Genomic DNA, 20056 nt, shown 5'->3' with positions numbered 1-20056 from the left:
GGAGAGTGGGGCAGAGTCTGGTAGCAGAGTTGTCCAATTAAATGCAAGTGTTGGCCCTTAAGAACCGGGGTTCCCAACCTGGGGTTCACGCACCCCTTGCTTGAGAATCCCTGCTTCAGAACTTTGTTGATGGGGATGAGTGGAGTTGAGTAAGTGCCCACTCATTGGACTCCTCCTAACACACAACATAAAAAAAATACAAACACCAGAAAATCTGCAGATGCTGGAAGTTCAAGCAACACACAAAATAACTTCTTTTGTGAATCTGACAACTTCTACATCCTTTGCTCATCCAGATTTTCCAAACTCTTGGAAACCCAATCCACCGACGTTAAAATTAAATTGTTCTCAGTATCTTAGGAGCAGAGATTTATTTGAATTACAATCATTTATGTGCCAGTCAGGAGCACAGTTTTCTTATTCCAGCAAGTGAGAGCCACTGGAACGTACCCATTATCACTTTGCCCTGCAGTCTAGTACATTGGCTTCTAGTAACTAACTTATTGCACCAGGACTGTTCCCCATCTTCTGCATCGAATTTTTGGGTGGAGTGCAAATCTGCAGCTGTAGATGGAAGGATCTTAGCTTCAGGATTTGACCACTGCCTTTTGTGGATTTGCAAACGCAATATTTCATATTAACTGGCTCAAAATAAAAATGAAAACAAATTCTGGAATGTTAATACTTGTCAGATGTGCAGCTGCACTGGTTCATGAGATCCATTTCTCACCACAACCTCCTAATGCGTCCAACACTGAATTACCAAAGAAACAAGAAGCAGACAGAGTTCATCTGTCTCTCTTGTGATTGTTCCTTCATCCCTCACACTGTACCCTTCGTCAGACTCATGTAAGCAGAGTTATTCTATTTAATTCTATTTAAATTGTGCAACCAGCTTACCTCAATAGCTCTATATTTTCATTAGAAGTTCTAGTCAAGATAATTAAATAAACTGGTAAAATATTTAATCCAATTACTCCACTGCACAAATAAGCAGATCAGTGAATAACTAAAGCATATAATTTTCTTTCAGAATGGTGCATTATTTTCTTATAGGTTGTTTAATCAATGTGGAACATATCAAGATTTCTCCAAGGTTAAAACACAGAAGTCACTGACGCCCTCAAAAGAACATGGTGGAAAATGGTCTAGTTTCACAAAAGCAAATATGGATTGTGCTTTTACTGTAGAACATATTCTAAAAACAAAGACAAAGAAACTTTGCATTCAAAGCCTACAACATGACCTCCATGGGCCATGCAGTAATCTATCATTGGCAGTCTGTAAGTGGGACATAACATAACAGACAAGAATGTATTAAACTGCCGAAGCAATATGAGATAAAAGGCCAATGATCAGGTGATTTAAAAATAATTTGAAAATGAGAACTGGACCCAGTGGGAATTGGAATTAAAATTTAAACAGTGGTAAAAATGCACTAATAAATGCAAGGTAGCGAAGTCTACAGATGGATATACAGAGACTGGGGTTACATTCTGTAATTTATTCATAATATAAGATTCCCCATTTTAGGCCATCAGACATTTAAAGATTGGAACACATTGGTTGATTGCTATTTTCTTTCACTTCTCAGATTGCTATTTTTGGCAAAACTCAGAGAAAGAGAGAAAAAAAAACAGGTGATAATTAATTATTAGCCATTGCATCTGTGTTTTCTGTTCATTAGGCCAGCTCCAGAAGTCTAAAGTATAACGGCCAATTTGTTTACAATTAATCTTGGCTCCAAAATCTTGAAATTATTTTGTTTTATGTCTTGCTTCCATTTACTTTCACTGTTCGTCACAGCCTCTGAACATCACAAATGATTGAATACTTTTCAAAGGTCGCAACTTTGTACTGTGGGAAAAGACAACCACCAGTTTGGTCAAGTGGAATAAATAGCAAAGACATAAATGACTGGAGGGTCTGGTTCTGCGAAACTTGTTCAGGCACAAGTACTGCTCAGGACATTGGTTAGAATTCTCCAGCTTATACCACAGAATCTTCTCCAATCAACTGAGGAGATCAATGGGTCTTAGTTTAACATCTCATCCACAATAAGGCAGTAGTCCTTCAGTGCTCACTGAAGTGACAGTCTAAATGTTGAATTCCTGTTCCTGGAGTGGAGTGTGATGACTAAGGATCTACATGGAATAGATGGATCATAAACAATTCAATACACAGCTTTAAGATACAACTCTACAGAACACTTATTGAAATTTTTAAAAATACATATTCAAGACTACAAAAACCATATATGTAAAGAATTAAGAAGCAGAGGAAAAAATGAAAAAAATCCTTTCATAAATTACTAAAAATTTATTTTAAAAGATACAGGAGCTAAACTCAATAGTGATGACCAAGGACAAGTGAATTGGTATATGTGCAGGTATGTTATATTATTTTATTGTCATACTAATGTGGAATATTCTTTAAGAACCCTGTTTGATTTTGGTCTTTAAGGCAGTGCATAGTTTTGAACACACCTAATATTTTAGCTGTGGCAATGTGGATACACTGACACCCAATTTACCTCAGCTAAATCAATGCTGTTACCACATTCACTGGGAGGACTAACATTATCATCTTCTCCCAGACCAACATTGTGGCAATAATAGTAGTTTGTTCATTTCATGGAGCAACCCAAGTCGTCGACGTGCCCAACATAAGGCTCCTGAGAAAGATGGTCTATTCTGAGCCCAGCCATGGGAAATGATTACTAGGAGGAAAAAGGAGAAGATCCAAGTATGTGCTCTAAGCCACCTTAAAAAATATTGTAACGCTGACTCCTGGGAGTGTCTGCTCCAGATGTGATGCTATTGGGTTTGCTGACTGCAGAGTTCTAAACTCAAATGCAGACCTTAAACCCTACCCGATATAAATAGCCATTACTACCCTCACTGTAAATACCCAATCTTCAAAAGCTAGTTCACTTTCCTGTTTATCCTCCACGGTGAGTTTAGCTGCAAACACTCCCTATTTGAGTGGTCGGTCCCCCTCCCTACCAAGAAGGAGATGCTTCCGGCGTACAAAGTTGTTTAAATACAATTAATTTATTTTCTGTGATGTACATTTAAATCCAAACAACATTCTTAAAACACATTTAAAACTCACAAAGGATTTCTGTCTTATAAAATATTTCCAAATTGCAAGCCATTTCTAAAATACAAATGAATTCTAAAACACAGGGACAATTCCTGTAAGATAAAAAGACATTCCCATGAGCTACAGTAGAAAACAGCCATCCTTCACATGAAGCTGGAGGCAGAGGAATGGATTCCAAATCACCCTGTGTTTCTGTCATGCTTCTTAATGTTCCTGGACCATTCCTAATAAGCCTAAACTGCTCTCTTAATTTATATTATTTCTCTGTAATTTGGGTAATTTCACACACGTATTATCTTTTCAGATAGCTTTTAACACAAATGGTCTAATAAATTCTGGAGACAGAGATCCCAGGTACCCACAATTAACGATGTGAAGCTGACTCTCTGAGTACACAATCCTTCCAATGATTAAGAAATCAGCTATTGATCACAGACCCTCTGTTGGACGTGGTTAACCATGTATATTGCATCCCAGCTGTCTAAGTGATATGCAAGCCAGAGCAGTAGGATATGGAGAGCAGTACAATATTGCCAGTGCAGCAAAGTCCCCTTCTCCATGCAGCTGATAAATCCAAAAATATGGCAGAGACCGATACAGTTTGGTGATGCATGTTTTACCAGTCAATGTAGGCTGGCCAGCTCTGGATTTGTGCTCAGGGTTTACTCCCGAAGCCTTCCCCATGACTGGGTATAGCTGCACGGCAGCGGAGGTTTGAGATCAGAGTTTTCCATCTCCTAAATGAGCTGCCAAACACAGATCATAAGCCACATCTGCCCAAAGTGACTTGTTTTAAGGCACCACTATCTCATCTTTTCCCCTTCTCTTATCAGTAGAAATCATTCATCTGGGCTTAGTAGCTAAGCCACAAATGAAGACTAGGAACTGGACTTGGGTTGTCATAGGCTATTTGAGGTGCACACAATTGGGAGCATTTAATAGGTAGTGGGAACTTGTCCCCACTACCAATCCCCCCCCCCAGCTATAACAAACTTAAGGGAACACAGCTACTGATATGCTAAGTGATATTATCCATCTGGTCTGCAAGCTCCCTTAAATTCAATAACTCAGCCAGCATTGTCTAGTTTGAAACAAGCCAAATTAAGTAACCCATTCACTTGCACTACACCTCTTGAGCAGCAAAGCCCAGGAGCTGTGGAGCCAGTGAATCTGCTGTTCTATAGACAGCGCCAGTTTGCAAAGCTGTATTTTTAATTTCAGACTGATTACTGCTTGCCAGTTACATTAAGATCTGTAGACTGGCTCCAATTTATGACCAAAAGCTCAACAAAGAATATTATTTGGATGTTTAACATTCAAAAACACTTTGATATTTACAAGTGCCAGCTGCTGGTGTTTAGAAAGCCAAGCTGGGCCAAAAGACAAGAGGCCTCCTGGCCCAGGACAATGAATATCTATCACACAGGACCACTGAATGTGTGGGAGAAGCATCTGGGATGGTTTTGTGAACATCGAGAGGATATAGAGACACTGTGTGGATAGAGTACACCACCGCACACAACAGTGCTTCGTTAGTTCTGCAATGAAGTGCAATGTCAACAGTGATCTTGATGAATTGCAGAACATAGTCAAAAGGACCATATAGTCCACCCCTGCTCCTACTTATTATACATTCTCATAATCCCAAAGAACTGTTTAAGGAGAAGACATCAACATCCTGTTACGATAGCCAAGACCTGCTTAACTCTATCCATTCTGAACCATCCTCAGTCCTATCCTGCTGGAAAAGTGGCTTCACATACTTAAAGGGCAAGGACAAGGTTAGATATTATTAACAAAATAAAATAAATCACTCCAATCGCATAATTACAGAGAAGAATTCTGATATTTATAAAACATTAAATTCAAGAATTAAAATTCACGATTGTTTTAACATCATTTCCTTCACACAAGTGTTAAGGAGAAGGAAATAATTGTTACTCCGATCCAACACAGCACAACAAAAAACACAAAAGATATAAAGAACACAATAATAATTTTAAAAAACTCAAAACATTTAAATACATAGGATAGCTTACATATATACATAGATTTATTGCATGTCCATAAAGTGATGCTCAACTGTCGGGACTGACGGGAAATAGCAGAATAGTGGTGGGTCTAGTGTGTGGAGTGGTTGATCGGCATTTCTGCTTGGGGAAGGTAACGGTTTTTGAGTCTGATGGTCCTGGTGTGGGTGCTTTGTAGACTCCTCCCACATGGTAGTGGGACAAACAGTCCATGGGCAGAGTGGGTAGTATCCTTCATCCTGTTACTGTCCTTTTTGATTATATATCTTTGAAGGCAGGTAGGCTGTTGCCAATGACACATTAGGCAGTCTTGACTAGCCACTGTACAGTTTCCTGTCTGCCTCAGTGCAGTTTCCATCCAAGCAGTGATGCAGTTTGCCAGGATGCTCTCTTCTGCACACTTGTATACTGATGGAGGTATGGGCGTGCAAAGTTCATCGTCCTCAGAAGGCAGGGGCATTGGTGAACTTTCTTGACTGTGTAGGATGTGTTCTGGACCATGAGATGTTGCGTGTGATGTTCACTCACGGGAGTTTAAAACTCTGCAGTTTCCACTGCTGTACCGCCCATGTAAAGGGTGTGGGAGTGACGCAAATTCTCCTGAAGTCAATAACCATCTCCTTTGTCTTGTTGACATTAAGGAAGAGGTTATTTGCCTGGCATCAGGCCTCATGCTCTTCCACCTCTTCTCTGTAGGCCGTCTCGTCATTTTTGGTGATGAGCCCCACCACGGTCATATCATTGGTGAACTTGACGGTGTGATTGCTCGGATGTGTGGCTACATAGTGATGTGTGAACAGAGTGTCCAGCAATGGGCTCAGAACACAGCCCTGGGGATAATGGGGAGGGAGAAGTGGTCGTGCATTCTGACTATCTGAGATCTGTTGGTTAGGAAGCCCAACACCCATCTGCAGAGTGCTGTATTTAGACCGAGGAGTAGGAGTTTGTTCACCAAGATCACGGTGGACAATAGTGCTGAATGCCAAACTGAAATCCAAAAAAGCAGCCTGACATTATCACTTACAATTAATTTTTACATATGAAAAACTGCAATGACTGTGTATTTCACTGTACAGTGGAACCTGTTACAAGTTCATCTGTGCTATATTGCACAAGCAGCAAAAAGCAGGGGAAACAACCAATCAACAGTCTATATGCTGTCTGATGGAGATATCTTGTTGCCAAATGTGACTTTTGCTATTTTAAGTAGAGATCATAGGATCATGCCTATCATAGTGACTTCAACAGAGAACCCTTGGAAGGAATATTAAATGTCCAGACTCCAGTTAGCAAGGCTACCTTCAACTCAATAGGATAGAGTAGTTACTGCAAAAAGATCAAAAATTACTGTGGGTTGAAGGACTAGTTTTCCTGCATTTTGACTATGAATCCAAACAGAAGACATTTCCTTACAATAATACTATACTTTTCAGAATTCTGGAACCATTTTCATAACAAACAATGCTCAAATCCAAGAATGTCAACACTCCTGTAATTGAGGGATAATCTCAATCTTCTGAGATGATAATCTTCTGAGATGATAACCTTCTGAGGTTCTAAGCTTCTGAGGCAACTTAGATAGATAGATAGACATACTTTATTGATCCCGAGGGAAATTGGGTTTCATTACAGTTGCACCAACCACGAATAGAGTATAAATATAGCAATATAAAACCATAACTAATTAAATAATAATATGTAAATTATGCCAGATGGAAATAAGTCCAGGACCAGCCTATTGGCTCAGAGTGTCTGACCCTCCAAGGAAGGAGTTGTAAAGTTTGATGGCCACAGGCAGGAATGACTTCCTATGACGCTCAGTGTTGCATCTCGGTGGAATGACTCTCTGGCTGAATGTACTCCTGTGCCCAACCAGTACATTATGTAGTGGATGGGAGACATTGTCCAAGATGGCATGCAACTTGGACAGCATCCTCTTTTCAGACACCACCGTCAGAGAGTCCAGTTCCATCCCCACAACATCGCTGGCCTTACGAATGAGTTTGTTGATTCTGTTGGTGTCTGCTACCCTCAGCCTGCTGCCCCAGCACACAACAGCAAACATGATAGCACTGGCCACCACAGACTCGTAGAACATCCTCAGCATTGTCCGACAGATGTTAAAGGACCTCAGTCTCCTCAGGAAACAGAGACGGCTCTGACCCTTCTTGTAGACAACTCCTTCACAGATTGAGATTGCACATAAAATACGGGGTCAACAAAAGGTGCTACTATTCTACTTAAACGTATATCTAATGACCGCAAGTTACCGCTATTCATTGAGAACTCAAAGGGCTGCAGGTCTGCACCATCAGCAAGTTGCTCGCTGGCGGAGATAGTGAAGGAGCTGCACAACGTGCTGCTGCCTGAGTTGATAGAGGCTTACAGTTAAGTAGCGAGTGGCCATCATGGTTGCTTCCCTTTGGACATTGTTAATTTTATATGCTGCAAGTTCGATTTACTGATTCATTGCACGTGAGCAGGGGCGGATGGAGGGGGCCTGGTCCTCGGTGACAGTGACGGCTAGGCCAGAAGCCACAGTGTTGCCTGTTTGCAGCTGCCCGGAGTGAGGGGACGGCCCTGTTGTGCTTCACTGGAGACAGTGTGGCAAGGTGCCTAAAACGGAGTCGGAGCTGCCCTCCTGGGGTTTCGCTTGGCTGAAGTCTAGCTCTGTTGTGGTTGAGTGCAGGTTTTTTAGCAGCAGTCAGTCAATACGGGCCTCAAGCTACGGGATCGCTTGCCGGGGGGCGGAATAGAGCAGGTGTGGTGACTGAAGATCTTAAATGGATTGAGGAGTCTGGACTATATATTTGTCTGGTTGTGTTTTAAGTAATATTCTATGTGTGCTTGTATATGCAAGGACCGGGACTTACAGCCTGGATTCACCTAGCGGGAGCCGGGTGTCGGGGCAAAGACTGGGCCTCAAAGCCAAGGTGTCACCTAGCGGGCGTCAGGGGCCAGTTGACAGATCATGTCAGTCATTGATATGATATCCTGCATCGTTGTACTTTTACTGATATTCTATATGGGTTTGTTGACTTGTTTGCATCAAGCCACAGCATCGCAGTGGGGGGTGGCAGGTGGGCCTCGGGACTCTTTATTACATGACTGTGATCTTGTGTGGGCTTACTCTGTGAGACTGCTGGTAATGTGTCTTTTCACCTTGACCCAATAGCAACACTGCCTTGTTTGGCTGTATTCATGAGTATTCATATATGGTTAAATGACAATTAAATTTGAATTAAATTGAATTGAAAAATCACACCTTCTAAAGATTTAACATACACACTACAAGATTTGTACTAAGTTTACAATGGCTTCAAGATTGCATCAACTTCCTATCTTCTGCAACAAGAACATCCTTCTGACACAATCATTCCATTATCACTAACACAATGCACTAGAGCCACGGCTTGTGAAGATTAAAGATTAGCCTTATTTGTCATAGATACAATGAAACATCGAAGCATACAGTGAAATGTGCTGTTAGCATCGAATCAAATCGGTGAGGGTTGTGCTAAGAGCCTGTAAGTGTTGCCACACTTCCAGCATCAACATAGCATTCCCACGACTCACCAACTCCAACCGTACAAAAACATACAGTTGAAAGTTGAACTGAATTTACTTTATTACTTATATCCTTCATATACATGAGGAGTAAAAATCTTTATGTTACGTCTCTGTCTAAATGTGCAATGTGGAATTTATAGCAATTTATAATAAATAGTATGTACAACAGGACAGTCAATATAACATAGAAATACAGTTGTGTCAGCATGAGTTAAGCAGTCTGATGGCCTGGTGGAAGAAGCTGTCCCGGAGCCCGTTGGTCCTGGCTTTCATGCTGTGGTACCGTTTCCCAGATGGCAGCAGCTGGAGCAGTTTGTGGTTGGGATGACTCAGGTCCCCAGTGATCCTTCGGGCCTTTTTTTACACATCTGTCTTTGTAAATGTCCTGAATAGTGGGAAGTTCACAACTACAAATGCGCTGGGCTGTCCGTACCACTCTCTGCAGAGTCCTGCGATTGAGGGAAGTACAGTTCCCATACCAGGCAGTGATGCAGCCAGTCAGGATGCTCTCAATTGTGCCCCTGTAGAATGTTCTTAGGATTTGGGGTCCCATATCCAAATAGAGTAGGAATGAATCTCAGGAATAGACCATCTGCCTAAGTACAATGTTAACAGACATAGAACCATAGAATCATAGAACCAGAGAAACTACAGCACAGAAACAGGCCCTTTGGCCCTTCTTGGCTGTGCTGAACCATTTTCTGCCTAGTCCCACTGACCTGCACACGGACCATATCCCTCCATACACCTCCCATCCATGTATCTGTCCAATTTATTCTTAAATGTTAAAAAAGAACCCGCATTTACCACCTCGTCTGGCAGCTCATTCCATACTCCCACCACTCTCTGTGTGAAGAAGCCCCCCCTAATGTTCCCTTTAAACTTTTCCCCCCTCACCCTTAACCCATGTCCTCTGGTTTTTTTCTCCCCTTGCCTCAGTGGAAAAAGCCTGCTTGCATTCACTCTATCTATACCCATCATAATTTTACATACCTCTATCAAATCTCCCCTCATTCTTCTCCGCTCCAGGGAATAAAGTCCTAACCTATTCAACCTTTCTCTGTAACTGAGTTTCTCAAATCCCGGCAACATCCTTGTAAACCTTCTCTGCACTCTTTCAACCTTATTTATATCCTTCCTGTAATTTGGTGACCAAAACTGAACACAATACTCCAGATTCGGCCTCACCAATGCCTTATACAACCTCGTCATAACATTCCAGCTCTTATACTCAATACTACGATTAATAAAGGCCAATGTACCAAAAGCTCTCTTTACGACCCTATCTATCTGTGACGACACTTTTAGGGAATTTTGTATCTGTATTCCCAGATCCCTTTGTTCCACTGCACTCCTCAGTGCCTTACCATTAACCCTGTATGTTCTACGTTGGTTTGTCCTTCCAACGTGCAATACCTCACACTTGTCAGTATTAAACTCCATCTGCCATTTTTCAGCCCATTTTTCCAGCTGGTCCAAGTCCCTCTGCAGGCTCTGAAAACCTTCCTCACTGACTACTACACCTCCAATCTTTGTATCATCAGCAAACTTGCTGATCCATTGTGTCAAGAAACTATAGGAAGGGATACAAATGCTGGAGTTGCCCAGAGAGCCATCAATTAACTTAAGAATTAATTCTGCTGACTCTGGCAACCATGTTTCTGTAATCCTTTATTGTAAAAACCTAACAGTTCCAGACTATAATCTGTTGTCCCAGAACTGTGTTACATCTTTAGACTATGGCTACACGGCAGCATCGCAGTTAGCACAATGCATCACAGTGCGATCTGTAAAATCTCGTACGGCCAGATTTGGGAACAGCTTCTTTCCAACTATAAGACTGCTGAACGGATCCTGACCCGGATCTGGGCCGTACCCTCCAAATATCCAGACCTGCTTCTCGGTTTTTTTGCACTACTTTACTTTCCATTTTTCTATTTTCTATTTATGATTTATAATTTAAATTTTTAATATTTACTATCGATTTGTAATCCAGGGAGCGGGAAGCACAGAATCAAATATCGCTGTGATGATTGTACGTTCTGGTATCAATTGCTTGGCGACAATAAAGTATAAAGTATAAAGTATAAATCGATCAGCGAGTTTGATTAGGATTCATTTCCTGCCATTGTCTGTAAGGAGTCTGTATGTTCACCCTGCAACCACATGAGTTTCCTCCAGTTGCTCTGGTTTCCTCCCACAGTCCACGATGTACAGGTTCAGATTAATAAACTGAGGCGACGCTATTTTGACACCAAAAGCATGGCAACTCTTGCGGGATGCACCAACCTGTCATCGGATGCATTGGTTGTTGACAGAAAGCAACGCATTTCACTGTATGTTTTGATATTACAATGTACATGTGATAAAAAAAGCTAACTTTTTTCTATTTTTATAAAAAATTACAGATAATGAACCACTGCTCAACAATCGTCACCACGAAATTTGCATTAGTAGCTTTGCACACTTCAAAAAAAACACACCTTAGTGCATCCAGCAGTATTACAGTGGAGAGAGACTTATCCAAACTCTTTAACGAAAGCCGTCTATACAATTCATGGCAAAGCAAAAACCAATTGTTTCTTACAAAACTACAGAGCACTGTCAAGTTCAACAACAGGAACACAGCAGAAGCTACTCAAATTTGCATAAACTAGGAGTATGCATCTTTCAAATATAACCCATGTGACAGATGATCAATCATTACATATGCTTGACAAAGACAAGAAAAATAGCATAAAATGCAAAGAAACATTGAAATTCAGGTCAGTGCCATTACAGTATGAAACAAAAATCATGAAGGAAAGCAAGGAACTCCATCAAAGGTGATTCGATTTTGTTAGTCATTTGTTTTAACATCGCAAATTCAAGATGGCTGGGATGGAGATCAGCTAGAATTGTGAAACAGGCTGATGAGACTGACTGTGGGCTGCCCCAAAACTGCATTAAAAAGAGCAGAGAGTTGCAAACAACAATTTTTTGAAAAAGCCAACACTGGATAAAATGGCAGCAGAATGGTGTTTTGAATGATCCACAGAATGTTATTCCTGGGACATTATACTGTAAATGTTCATTTCACATAGAATGATTGGGGCCATGTGTGAAATTTCAAAAACAGAAATGGATCTAAAAAGTTAACTGTTCTTCTTTCACACATTTGCTGCCTGACTAGCAGAACCTTCCCAGCAATATCTTGTTTTAGATTCCACCATCTGTAGTTTTATTTGTTTCCCAGACGTGAAAACCCATTTCCTTATTCCTCAGCTGTTGACAATCAAATTTTAAAATGCTTTTCACTCATCTTGATACTTAAGACTTTCACATCACTCAATGTCTGCACTAAAAGCAGATTTCATCAAACTGAACAGCATCAAGAAAATATCAAACATTACGCTGCAGTTATACTTTCTGAAATGGTGCCATTTAATTGCAAGGATTTCAGAGATAACAATTAAAAACAAATATTGAACATACTTCAGTTGTGTTCCAATTAAATAAATGGCAAAACACAATGTTTTAATGTTTAACCACCATGAATAACATTAATTTGTAAGAGCAACCATGTGATCATTGTCTCCATATGATTACACATTCAGCAGTCTCGTTCTTTAAGCACATTGATAAGTGCTTTCTTCCTTCTGTTAACCATTTACGTGTCAGCACTACGGGTCAGGTACAGACTGGGAAGCGACTGTTTGAACAGTTTGTAATCATAGTGATTGCCAATGAATTTCATTGATTTTAAGTGACTTATGCCCAAGCGCACCCAGGCTTCCTCTGAACATTAACATTGCCCAATCACTCACCATTAAAAACACTACACCTCAGGGAATGTTTTAGTGTGAAACTGGAGGTATAGGCAGATCTGGTCAGGATGACAATACTCCTGAAATATGTTAATGAAATGAATTAAAAACAGAATATGCTCAGCAGGGCATGGAGCAGATGAGGAAAGAGAAACAGTTAATATGTTATGTCCCTTTGTCAGAAAAACAAGTTATTTTTCAGTACAAGGAGTGGAAGGATGGGTAGAACAAAGGGAATATCTCCGAAGAGGGTGAGTCCAGTTGAGTTAATGGCTGCAATTACAAGCACATTAAGCTTCTTTGTTTGTGTACCATGTTGTTAATGGCAAGACCGTGGAACACACCCAGTGTGATCAGATTTTAAATCTAGAAAATGAAAAACTGAGCCAAAATTATGACAGGCAGAAATAGTCAGTTCTGATACAGAAAGAGAGAATTACATAAAATTAGAAAATATTTAATCAAGAATTGCAAAAAAAAAATCCAGATGTGAGGCAAGGTGGTGTCGTCCAAACAGAAGCGGAGGCCACAGACAAAGAAGTCAGTGTGGGCGTGGGATGGGGAAAGTGGTAGACAACTCGAAGTCTATCAGAGACACAAGAGGCTCTGCTTATATTTGAAATCTTTAGCAACACACACAAAATTCTGGAAGAACTCAGCAAGTCAGGCAGCATCTAATGAGGTGAAATGACTTATGTCAGTGATAGTAACCTTTATTCTGAAAGAAACAGTTAATGTTTCAGACCAAGGCCCTGAAAAGGTCTTGGCCCCAAATGTCAACTGTTTATTTCCCATCTTAGATAGTCATAGTCATAGTCATAGTCATACTTTATTGATCCCGGGGGAAATTGGTTTTCGTTACAGTTGCACCATAAATAATAAATAGTAATAGAACCATAAATAGTTAAATAGTAATATGTAAATTATGCCAGTAAATTATGAAGTAAGTCCAGGACCAGCCTATTGGCCCAGGGTGTCTGACCCTCCAAGGGAGGGGTTGTAAAGTTTGATGGCCACAGGCAGGAATGACTTCCTATGATGCTCTGTGCTGCATCTCGGTGGAATGAGTCTCTGGCTGAATGCACTCCTGTGCCCACCCAGTACATTATGTAGTGGATGGGAGACATTGACCAAGATGGCATGCAACTTAGACAGCATCCTCTTTTCAGACACCACCGTGAGAGAGTCCAGTTCCATCCCCAAAACATCACTGGCCTTACGGATGAGTTTGTTGATTCTGTTGGTGTCTGCTACCCTCAGCCTGCTGCCTCAGAACACAACAGCAAACCTGCCTTTGAGTTCCTCCAGCATTTTGTGTATATTGAACCTTAAGTTTATTGCATTGCTGTGGTAACTAAAACTGCATTTCATTTCTCCAATGTAGAGTAGACCACATTGTGAACACAGATCGGAAATGCAAGTGATTCACTGCTTCATCTGGAAAGACTGCTGGAGTCTCTCTGGAAGTTGGGAAGCAAACAGGCAAAAGGCAGGTGGTTGCATGGGAATGTCCAATAAGATGGGAAGTGATTAGTCGTCATGTCCTTTCTAACTGAGCTTTCTAATTGGCTGCATCACTGTCTGGTATGGGGGGAAAGGGCCACTGCATAGGCTCAAAATCAGCTGCAGGGTTGTAACCTTAGCCCCATCGTGGGCACTAGCCTCTGTAGTACCCAGGACATCTTCAAGGAATGATCTCTCTAAAAGGTGGCATCCATCACCCAGGACATGCACTGTTCTCATTGTTACCGTCAGGAAGGTGTTACAGGAGCCTGAAGGCACACACTCAGTGATTCAGGAACAGCTTCTTCCCCTCTCTGAATGGACATTGAACCCATGAACAGTACCTCACAACTTTTTTATTTTTATTTCCACACTACTTACTCAACTACTTAATATACTTGATTCTGATTCAGGTTCACTTTTTACTAAAAGTTGTCTTTCTCCTCTTTCCCAGTTCTGACAAAGGGTCCTGGACCTAAAGTTTCTTTTACCACAGATATTTTCTAACTCACTGAGTGCTTCCATTTTTTTCTGTCATTGTTTTTTAACTTACTTTTTTTTTTGATTTACACTGTGAATTAGTTGCCTTTTGTAAAAAAGGTAATATCTTTATGTTCAGTACAAACATGGGAGACTACCAGTGCTGGAAACCTGGAGCAGCACACAAAATGCTGGAGGAACAACGTGGATCAGGAGGAACGGAAATGGATGGTCACTCTTTCAGGTCGAGACTCTTCATCAGAACTCTGGTGCAGCTAGTAGGACTGTCACACATGTTCAGTCCTGATCTCCGGTTTTATGAGGAGATTACACCTACTTGTACCCTTCAGTACTCTGTCTTTCTCACACAGCACAGACATGTATGGGTTGATAGTTTAATTTGTCACTGTAAAGTGTGCATTGGAAAACTATAAAATCTGGAGGAAGTTGAAGGAGAACAGACTACAGGGAAAATTAATGGAAAACAGGATTGCTTTGTGAACTCTGCCACAAAACAGCATATTTCACAACATATGCTAGTAATATTGAACCCGATTCTGATCCTTCCAAATTGAAAGGGAACATGATAGTTAAATAATACCAACTTTTTAAATTCCAGACTTTTAAACAAGCAGTATCTTCAAGTTCTGCATGAAAAATATTGAGCAAAGCCACAAAGGGAACAGAATTTTCTAAAAACAAAACAGCACTTAAATAATGGAAGTCTCCTCCAACTGCAAGATGCCCAGTGTTTACAAAAGGGAGGTTGATTTTACATGAGGAACGTTTGGTCTAAATTCAGGAAATAGTCAAGGGCTGCCTCACCCACTTATCACAGATTATCTCCTGCAAGTTTGTGTACTTCATGTTTATCGAAGTGAGGACCATAGTAGCCGTATCGTCATTTTCTGCTGCAATTTACTTCAAGCGCAATTCATAGCAGAACATGTCTGATTAAAAAGAAATTCAAAGTCAAGTATGCCACATACTCAAGTATGACAAATAATGATAAATTAAATACGACTTTGAGTTTATTTTAAATTGGCCACTCACTGCTAGCTTCTCCAGTTCGGACTGAAGGTAAATAACAGCAGAAAGCAATATTACAGCAACATGATAGTGTGGATGCGTTCTCATGTGAATAACCACGAAGAACAGTGACTTAGAGATTCTCTAAAATTCAAATTTAATCAAAGTGAAAGAAAAATAATATCCACATGGACAATGTATAAAACTTTGATAAAGGCAGCCAAATGCTCAAATAGTTAATAGATAAAAGGACTGATTAAAAGGAAGCAAAGGTTAACAAAATTAGGCAAAGACGATCAGTCAGCTGGCCAACAGGACAATAACAGAGCAACACACACAAAATGCTAGAGGACCTCAGAGGGCCAGGCAGCATCTATGGAAAAGAGTAAACAGTCAACGTTTCCTGCTAAGACCCTTCAGCAGGATTCAGGGTCCTGAAGAAGGGTCTTGGCCTGAAACCTCAACTGTTTACTCTTTTCCGTAGATGCTGCCTGGCCTCCTGAGTTTCTCCAGCATTGTGTGTGTGTTGCTTAGTACTTAAATTCTGTATTAATTTGCAAAATACATACAGCCTGGTGAAATAAATAAAGAGAACTCAATTCCAACAAATGACCAAATCTAAAGTGTCCGTGAGATCCCATTTTTAATAAAGGTAATAATATCAGGAACATTACCGTAGCGCATATCTTTTACTGCAGACCATAACTCAAAGACCTTGCTGACAACAAGAGAAGAAATAAAATCAAAAGTAGGCCTTAGGCCCATTATTCCTGCTTTGTCACTCAATGAGATCACAGCCACATCCTAGCACTAACTTCATGTCCACTTGTACCCTTAGTATTAACAAATCTGTCCCTTTTTTGTACTGTACATGCTCAGTGACGGAGCCTCCATTGTCTTCTTGGGTAGAGAATTTATCATTTCTGTTTTGAATGGTTATCCTCTTATTTTGAGTCTATGACCCCTCATTGTACACAGTCCCAATGAAGGGAACATCCTTTGATCTTCTCTATCAAGTCCAACAGAACTGTGTGTGCTTTCACAAGATTAATTTCAATTCTTCAATCTGCTTAACCACTACTCCCACAGCCAACCCACTAACCCAGGAATCAATCTGATGAACCTTCACCATCTGGCCTATATTGCAAGTATACCCTTCCCTGGATCTCCAGGTCTATAAGAAATTTTCCTGATGTACTATGACCAAAGCCCTATATGACAAGATACATTCATTCTGATATTCATATGCTCTTGCAATCAAGGCCAACCTACAATTTGGATTCCTATTTGCTTCTTATAGATAACAAAACAGGTCTTCTAGAATAAGATAATGCAAGGAGACCTATTGTACATTACAGTACAGAAGATTTTGAATAATATTATGGAAGTCGTGTTTTGGATTATAACTGGCAAACATTGTAGTTTATCATGCAAGGTTTATTGAACATTTTATAACACAGGTGAACTAGTAATGGAACTGTACTGTAATAATATGATGCTTATCGGAGATTATAATATAGGTTTTGCTGTACAATATAAAATGAAGTTTTTCTATATGAAGGAGGATTTCTGGATTAAATGAATATGAGGGTTGTACTGTAGGTTACTGAGATGTTATTACTATAAATCATTTAATGTGATGGATTAATTATGTAAATCATAAAATGTGGTTTTATAATAGAACATAATTAGGGCCATTGGATGGAATATTAGAAATATGCTAGGTTGAAATATTGGTAATAAATCATATTACATGGGATTTCTTGTAGATTGCATTCTGTAATTACAGTCCATACAATAAGTCCTGTCCAGTATAAATCATAATAGAGGTGGTCTTATCATAAGAGGGATTCTATAAGCGTAGGATTTCAATTTTCTATCCTCCTTTGCTTTGTGTCCTATTGTGAATTGTAATATTGAGCTTTACTGTAAATAATACAAGGGTCATCGGAGATGATGTAACAAGATAGTGCGGGGGGGAGGTCAGTGTTTTTGCTGGCATGAGTCGATGTTTATGCTGCTACTTCTGCAAAGGGCGGGAAGAGGGTTTTCAGGGCTTTGATGTTCTATCATTCACTCTATGGGGTCTCTCATTTAGTAGGTGTCTGTGAAGAGTACAAATTTCAGGTTGTATACCGTATACATTCTCTGATATTAAAGGAACCTAAATCTAACCCAAGATTACTACATGACAGAGTAAGGTCTTACGGTACAGTATACTTAGACACTAGAGGCATTTACTGTGGATTATAATAGGAGGGAAATATGTAGTATGAGTCTTACCGTAGGATATGATGTTTTACAGCAAATAGTGCAAACATTTACCGTACAGTCCTTTTTTACATTATAATAGGGTTATTATAGACTATAGGTATTATTATAGATTGTAATATTGGGGGTACGTAACATGGGGATCATCACAGGTCAAGTGGGGATGACTATATTTCCGGTACAGGCCTTAGATTTCAAGACTCTAGGTTACAGCAAATAAGCATAACAGGGATTTTTGCTCTAAATTTTAAAAAGGGGTCACCATAGGTGTGGTGCAGGTCTTCATATCGACTGTAATGGGGGGGGGGGTAATAATGAGTTTTCTCTGCAGTAGAGTAGAGGCATTACCATAGGCTGCAACATTGGGTTCACGGTAAATCATCACAGAGGAAACTTACTGTACATCAGAACCCTGGGAGAGAGGTTTGGGTAAATCACACAAAGAATTCCCAACCCTGAATGACCTGAATTTATCATTCGGATGTTGTATAAAACCTTCAAACTAGCTTCAGTGTTTTTCAATGTTACCATGCAGAACAAATCTGAAAATCTATAATTAAATAAAGATTTTACAAAAACGATTACCTGGATTCTCGGATCGACTTCTTCCTCCTCTGGCACTTCCAACTTCTCATTCCTTTTTGACAATCCGTCCATTTTGTTACTTGTATTCTTATATCCTTACAGAAGTATTTTTTCAATATTCCAAGATGGGACTGAAACCTCAGAAGCAGGGAAAGGGAAGATGGGGCAAACTCGATGGGATGGCCCGGGGGACTGGGTTAGCGCTAAGGTCACCTCAATGAACCGCTGGCATACATTCTGCATTGGCTTCACTTACCGAGGGGAACAAATCCCAGTCTCTGAAACCCCGCAAAAGAGCCAATTACTGTAAAATGGCCAGAGGAAGCACACCGCCTTATTACAATCGCCGCGCCTCCAAGTCCTTGGGTGGAAGAATACAGACGAAAGCTAACGATATCCTTCGCTCAGCTTGTAGACTGCGCCAGTGAATCAGGCTCCGCTCTAACACAATGGGCAGGCTGCTCCACCGTTCCGCAGACACTCGGACCGCGGCTGCCACTCGCCCCAGTTACCAACCCCAACCTACTGACTCCGCCTCTTCCTTCTCGCTGCCACCGCTTTGTTACAGCGAGACACTGACGTGACAAATGCTCAGGCTCTGCATTCCTCCTCCCGTCCTCAGCCTCGCTCGATCGAGCAGAGAAACACTGCCATCAGTTCATGCCTGACCTTGTGTTTAAAACAGAATTTTCTCTGTCCATTTCACATCGACTTCTTGCAGAATGGGACGGGTAGTCCCAGCCTCTTTCCCTGGAGTCAAGCTAATTGATTAACTTTTCACTATTCGTGCGGGTAGCGAATTCCCACACATTGCCGCAATTTATATTCATTAGATTTACATCTTATCTCCTAGTGCCAGATTTTTGGATATATTTTTCACTGCCCGTGTTTGGAGAAAGATCCCGGTTTACTTTAGAGATAACGGGCGAGGATTACATTACCGTTCCCAACGGCTGGAATTTGTTTCTTAATGTACTGCCAAGTGGAACGCTGATTCAGGCAATACTTAAGCATGCATGTCAAGAGTAAGAAGTAACATCCGTGAAATGCCATCTTAACGCTTTGTCTTCCCCAACATTTTGCCCGCAAATTTCCCCGAGTGTAATAGGAAATAGTGGGTAGCAAACACGAGGAAATCTGCAGATGCTGGAATTTCAAGCAACACACCCACCATAGTGGGTGACCTTAATTTGTACTGTTTCTTTCAATTAAGAGTAATCCTTATAACTGAGATTTTTAAATAAGGATTCAGTGGCACCTTGGATCGAAAAGTAAAGTTATCCACGTGACCTGACATCAGTATTTGTTTTATTTCTAAAATATACTTTATTCATATACCAATTATATACAGGAATTTTAATCAGTCCACATTTTGGATCCATAGCGTCATCACACATGTTCTTAAATGCGTCCGAGCTACTCATGTTCCCTCTTTAAACAATACACCCTATTAAACGTTTGAAAGGCTGTTTAGGTAGAATCTTGTCCTGCGGTGTCCGGTGATGACAGAAACTCCTTCGTTACCAAGCATTTGTAGTGGATGCGCTAAGGCTGCCTGTCACGTACCACGTGCTCTTGCACCTGTCAGTATCAGCTTTCACGCCAGAGTTCACGCCTGTATCAAAGGGCTCACCCTCCAGACTTCAAAGCTCAAGTCAACAGCGTGAAGGACTGCTG

General features: G+C 40.6%; 1 protein-coding gene across 1 annotated transcript in view; it reads right to left on the bottom strand.

Moving 5' to 3' along the window:
• The window catches only part of LOC134357967 (SH3 domain-binding protein 5-like), a 75239-nt gene extending 56127 nt beyond the window's left edge, over positions 1-19112 (bottom strand). Inside the window, exon 1 of the mRNA XM_063069790.1 lies at positions 18380-19112. Within this exon, the coding sequence (XP_062925860.1) occupies positions 18380-18451 (72 nt within the window). The 5' untranslated portion in view covers positions 18452-19112. The remainder of the gene's footprint in view (positions 1-18379) is intronic.
• Positions 19113-20056: the final 944 nt, after the last annotated feature.

This window comes from Mobula hypostoma, chromosome 17 (assembly GCF_963921235.1).
Source record: "Mobula hypostoma chromosome 17, sMobHyp1.1, whole genome shotgun sequence".
Taxonomy (NCBI): domain Eukaryota; kingdom Metazoa; phylum Chordata; class Chondrichthyes; order Myliobatiformes; family Myliobatidae; genus Mobula; species Mobula hypostoma.
Note: the sequence above shows the minus strand (reverse complement) of the source record. Positions and strands in the feature narration are given on the sequence as shown.